Source organism: Zea mays, chromosome 2 (genome assembly GCF_902167145.1).
Source record: "Zea mays cultivar B73 chromosome 2, Zm-B73-REFERENCE-NAM-5.0, whole genome shotgun sequence".
Lineage (NCBI taxonomy): Eukaryota > Viridiplantae > Streptophyta > Magnoliopsida > Poales > Poaceae > Zea > Zea mays.
In genome coordinates, this window is record NC_050097.1 from 107073847 (window position 1) to 107079802 (window position 5956).

Here is a 5956-nt window from a genome sequence, read left to right on the forward strand (position 1 = left end):
AAAGTGGCCAAGTGGGTCTTAGATGGCTTCGATACATTTCATATGTATCATTACATTTAGTTCTTAATAAATTAGTGATTGATATCTAACCATGTTTTCATAACTATGTAGGGAGTCCCAATACGAATACACTACATAAGACCATGATCACGGCGCACCTGCCAGTGTAGGACACATAGGGATCAGACTCCAAGGCCTACAACAAGCATATCAGACCCCGATTCTAGCAATAAAAGACAAGGTTCGTCTTCACCCCTACTTTCCTATGCCAATTATCCGGTTGGTGAGGTGACACAGTAACCAATGAGGTGGGTGTACGAATGGGAGGACATTAAGTACTACCAAATGTTGGTGGAGTCATGGATTACGACTTCTTCGTGGACCGATCAGACTTGGACAGGGTACAATGCACAATTGATACATGAGCAAGGTATTATGTTGCTATCAACGGAGGAGTATAATATGGCACAAGCACAATATCAGTGGAATGCACCATGTGTGAATGATCTTTGACGGAGCAACAACTGTGAACTATGAATGGTGTATTTTTATCTTCGTCATTGTTTGTGAACTATGAAACTGCTAAATATTATTATTAAAATTGTGATATTGTTTAGGGTCATCTTTTGTTTAAATTATGGAGCCTTAATATGCTTTATTTACAAAATACATATAGCTCGGTCTTTATTTCTATGCTGTCGATTTATCAGGCCAAAAACCGATTAATCAGTCTTATCGATTTATGGGTTTTGAATTAAAATTTTTTGACCAATTCCTACCTATTTTCACCGGTATCGATGGGCACATGTTTTCACAATTTCACCCCTCAGATCTTGTTCGGTTATTTTCAATCTATATAGATTGGAAGTAATTGATTCAAATTGAAAGAAATTTTAACTTACTAAGATTAAAATTCACTAAATCTTTCTCAATCCATATAAATTAGGATAGAACCGAACAAACCCTCAACCGGTTTAGTGAACCCCGCCGGAGAGACAACCCAACCCCCCTGCTCGACCCGCTGAACTGCCGAAGCATCGCCTACTCTTCCTACTCAGCTCCGCTGGTCCGGTCGTCGCGTAGCGCCCTCACCCCCAGCCACCCCCACCACGAAGGCCGCGCGCTCCCCGCCTTCCGACGTCGCTCTCTCCGCCCAGCTCAAGCGCCCAGCGGTGAGGGAAGGGAAGGAAAAACAGACCTTTTTTTTTCTTCTCGGCGGCCTCGTGACTATGGATCCGCCGAGCTCCGGTCTCCCGCCGGTGCCGAGGTTTCCTGGCTCGATCCGTGACCGGCCCACGTGGAGACGGTGCTGGTGCTAGTACCGGTGCCTCCACCGTGTTTCTTGGCGACCTTACTACCTCCTCTCCTCCTCTGGAAGATTGCTGCTGCAGCCTGCAGGAAAGATGGCCGAACGCCGAAGGTGGGCAGCGTTAGTTACTCCTCCATGCTTTTTTCCTTCAGTTCAACAAATATGTTTGGATTTTTTTTTACCGGACTGTGGAATGCTTCGAGCTCGGGGGTTTATCGGATTTGGGCTGTTCTAAATCTCCTACCTACTCTGGCCCATATTTTTACCTTCTGGAGTACGTGTATAACAAGATCCATGGTGGACTGATGGATTCGGTTTTGACCGATACATGTATTTCGATGCTATTTTTTGGAAGGATTAAATCTTCAACACGTGCCCAAGCCCAACCGCCCAAAGGCATCGATTTGCTTTTCGCCAGATCTTGATTTGTGTGCCGCGGTTTGATTGATTGCAAAGCTGTGATGTTAACTGCGTTCAATTTGTACTTATACTACATCTGATGAATGCAGGAGCGTCGGCGCGTGCAGTGTGGAATCGACGCCGAGCGCCTCCAGTCGGTGCAGGAATGCGCAAATGCACGTCTGAATGAAGCCTGGTTGGTGGTAGAGCCGATGGTGGTGGGAACGGCGCCGTGCGGGGTCTCCGTCTCCTCCGTGTGGATCCTCCTGCTCCTTTCCTCCCTGCTCCTCTCGCCGTCGGCGGCGTCCGTCGATTTCGGCCACTGCGGCTGCGACGACGCCGACGACGGCGCCCTCTCGAGCACCTACAACATCCTGCAATGCCAGAAGGTCAGCGACTTCCTCATCGCCGCGGCCTACTTCTCCATCCCGCTCGAGCTGCTCTACTTCGCCACCTGCTCCGACCTTTTCCCCCTCAAATGGATCGTGCTGCAGTTCGGCGCCTTCATCGTGCTCTGCGGCCTCACGCACCTCATCACCGTGTTCACCTACGACCCGCACTCCTTCCACCTCGTGCTCGCCCTCACCGTCGCCAAGTTCATGACGGCACTAGTCTCCTTCGCCACAGCCATCACGCTGCTGACACTGATACCGCAGCTCCTGAGGGTGAAGGTCAGGGAAAACTTCCTGGTGAACAAGGCACGTGAGCTGGACCGGGAGGTGGGGATGATGAAAATGAAAGAAGAGGCGAGCTGGCATGTGCGTATGCTCACACAGGAGATCCGCAAGTCGCTCGACAGGCACACCATCTTGTACACCACCATGGTTGAGCTCTCGAAAGCGCTGGAACTGCAGAATTGTGCTGTCTGGATGCCCGATGAAACCAGGAGCGAGATGATCTTAACTCATCAGCCAAGGGAAAGGGATATAATGGACCAGCAGAACTGCTCGATTCCTATTGATGATCCAGATGTTCAAGAAATAAAGGCTACCAAGGACGCAAAAGTTCTTGGGCCAGATTCGGCACTAGGGGTTGCTACCCGCAAGCTTGACGTGGGGCCTGTGGCTGCAATAAGGATGCCGATGTTAAGGGTGTCAAATTTCAAAGGAGGGACTCCAGAAGTGATGCAGACGAGCTATGCTATCTTGGTTCTGGTTTTGCCTAATGATGGTTCATTGGGGTGGGGTAGAAGAGAGTTGGAGATTGTTGAAGTAGTTGCTGACCAAGTTGCGGTCGCTTTGTCACATGCTGCACTCCTAGAGGAGTCTCAGCTGATGCGAGAGAAACTTGCTGAGCAGTATAGGGACTTGCTGCAGGCAAAGCATGAAGCCATGAGGGCAGGGGAAGCTCGGAATTCCTTCCAGACTGCAATGTACGACGGAATGCGAAGGCCAATGCACTCAATCCTTGGTCTTGTCTCAATGATGCAACAGGAGAGCATGAATCCAGAGCAAAGGGTTGTGATGGATGCCATTGCCAAGACAAGCAGTGTTGCGTCCACACTGATGAATGATGTGATGCAAACATCGACAATGAACTGTGAGCACTTGTCTTTGGTGAGGAGGCCGTTCAATCTTCATTCTTTTATTAAAGAAGCTGTTGGAGTGGTCAGATGTCTAACTGGTTGCAAGGGTGTAGAGTTTGAGTTTCAAGTGGATAATTCTTTGCCAGAAAGGATCATTGGTGATGAGAAGAGAGTCTTCCACATTGTCCTGCACATGGTAGGCACCCTAATAAACCGATGTAATGTCGGCTGTATCTCGTTATATGTCAATGGTCATAATGAGGTTGAAGAGAGGCATAATCATGACTGGATGCTGCGGAGAACAAACTTCTCTGGGGGCTATGTTTGTGTGAAATTTGAGATTAGGATTAGAAAATCCAAGGACTATCTTTTGAGTTCAAACGGTCAGATAAGTCATGGGTCCAAACCAAACAATTCTGAGATGGGGCTTAGCTTCAATATGTGCAAGAAGATTGTGCAGGTAAATCGAAATAATAAAACATCTCAAGCATTTACATCCAATAGGAAGAAAACTATATTGTCATCTCGTTTATGTCACTCGCTCCTGGTGCTTCTCAGGCTCTGTATATATATTGCTGATAATGCTTGGTTAGGTTTGACTTCTATGCAAGGTTAATATTGTTAAAGCGACAACAATTTATTAGATTGTGGTGGTTCTGTTACCCTACTTGACTCAGTTTATCTTCGATTACTTGGACCTTCCAGACTTTGACAGATGCTAGAAAAATATTAGCGGTTCTTTGATCTCGAGTGACACAAATTTTTTTAGAACCTGTTGACTGTTCTCCATCTCTCGTATTTTTTGTACAGCTGGGGACTAGCATCTTAGGCCTTAGGCTTGGTCGTCACATAGCTAGTTGGCCACACACCAATTTGAACAAGACAGAATATGTTTGGCGGCCATAGTGTGGCCTTTTATGCAAGCCCTTGGAATATTTATTATCTCATAAAAAACTGGGTAAACCGTGAGAACATATTGGCCCTTTTGTTGAACTGATGCTTTAGTAATTAGTCATAATTATTTTATGGTATTTTTTTCTGGAAGCTTGCATGGTTTCGCGTAAATATATTTCGTCTAGTTATGCTAGTAGTAGCCCAAACCTCAGCGACTCTATTTGATTGTTATGATTCGGTCAGCAATTTGTTCATTAGCTGTGGGAATGGTCAATGCGCACTTGATTTGATGTACAGTCATTAGTACGCTGATGTGAGCCCTTATTTCTGCTGCAGATGATGAACGGCAACATTTGGTCAGTATCAGATTCTAAAAGCGTTGGAGAAACCATCATGCTGGTCCTCCAGTTCCAGCTGCAGCCTCTGACTGCGGTCTCCTCCGCGGCGTCTTCAGACTTGAGCCGATCGTCCGCAATCCCCAACTTCAACGGGCTCAGAGTCCTCCTGGCGGACAGCGACGACACCAACAGAGCAGTAACACACAGGCTCCTGGAGAAGCTCGGCTGCCGGGTCCTTTCGGTCGCCTCCGGTGTCCAATGCACGAGCTCCTTCGCCGCCGAGCCGTCCTTCCAGCTGGTGGTCCTGGACCTCGCCTTGCAGAGGACGGACGGGCTCGAAGTGGCCCGCGCGATCAGGAAGTTCAGTAGCAATAGCTGGCTGCCGCTGATCGTCGCCCTAGCTGCGAGGATCGATGACAAGGTCCGAGACGGATGCCAGAGGTCGGGGATAAGCGGCCTGATCCAGAAACCGGCCACGTTAGCTGCGCTGGGAGATGAGCTGTATAGGGTCCTTCAGAACAGTTGAAAGTGCCGCCTGATGGTTCTCATTGCTTTCAGAATTCTCAATAGACCGCTGTAGCTTGGTTAGATCCATACATTCACAAAACATTTGGGGGCAGGCGAAGGGAAATGTATAGGAAAAGCTGGAAGACCGCTGCTTCTCGCTTGGTTCCTCAGTAGTGAAGGACGACGGTGACAGGAAGGTACAGAATTTTGGAGAGATCATACTGGTAGAGCTTAGACTCATTCATTTGTAAAACCCTCGGATAATCCAAGGTTTAGATTCTTGCACTAGCACTAACCACGGTATAAATAGTTTGGACGAAATCCATGGATGGGTTCAGTGAATGCTGGCATAGTAGATGCCTAAAGGGGGCAAGGAACTTTTGTTATCGGTTAGACATGCTGAAAAGCAGGCCGGATGAGATTGCGGACAGGAAGGCAGCTGATACGGCCGATGCTGACCTTGTATCTTGTTGAAGATTAAATACTATGGTAGTAGTACTTGCAGTCTTGATCTGGTGGGTAGTGCTGGTGCTCCTGCTGCATTTCTTACTTGCTTGGCCTGCTTCTGGCCAGCAAACTCCTGCTTGCCATCTTCTTAGCACTGATTCCTATGGTTTTTTTAATAGGGTATCCTTTCAACTGTTGAGACACATTACCACACATATATAAAAAACATTTTTAATCCCTTGCTACCGAAGCTTCAGATGTCATCTCAAGAGCTATTCTAATCGGAATACTTATCAAGTGAGTTAATGACTCGGTCCCTTGGTATTGCCATCTTCAGATTGTTTTTACGCTAGCGCAGCATGTACGACAACTAGTAGCAGCCATCAATCCCAAAAGCATTCCACTCACCTGGACACAATGCTTTTCTCCCCTCTCGCTGAAAAAAAAAACAATGCGCAAAAGATGCTGGAAATTTTCCACGAAGGGGTCTACACGCAATCTGCATGTCATTCATTGGGGATGGCGGACCAGACCTGG

General features: G+C 47.5%; 1 protein-coding gene across 4 annotated transcripts; it reads left to right on the forward strand.

Moving 5' to 3' along the window:
* Positions 1-970: 970 nt before the first annotated feature.
* Positions 971-5570, forward strand: LOC100193682 (uncharacterized). Of its 4 annotated transcripts, none has more exons than XM_035964526.1 (4): positions 971-1420; positions 1819-2097; positions 2203-3693; positions 4464-5570. In XM_035964526.1, the coding sequence occupies exons 2-4, from the start codon at positions 1921-1923 to the stop codon at positions 4989-4991; spliced, it is 2196 nt and encodes a 731-aa protein (XP_035820419.1). In that variant the 5' UTR covers positions 971-1420; positions 1819-1920; the 3' UTR covers positions 4992-5570. The 4 variants fall into 4 exon arrangements, with proteins under 4 accessions (XP_035820419.1, XP_008667202.1, XP_035820420.1 ...); XM_035964527.1 differs by having other exon boundaries at positions 978-1429; positions 4464-5494; XM_008668980.3 differs by having other exon boundaries at positions 972-1429; positions 1819-3693; positions 4464-5494.
* The last annotated feature ends 386 nt before the right edge of the window (positions 5571-5956 follow it).

Bases quoted from the DNA above. Each gene is read 5' to 3' on its own strand.
- LOC100193682 (XM_008668980.3), top strand. From the start codon at position 1,921: ATGGTGGTGGGAACGGCGCCGTGCGGGGTCTCCGTCTCCTCCGTGTGG. The intron at 3,694-4,463 runs GTAAATCGAAAT...TTTCTGCTGCAG, and splicing joins TGTGCAAGAAGATTGTGCAG to ATGATGAACGGCAACATTTG.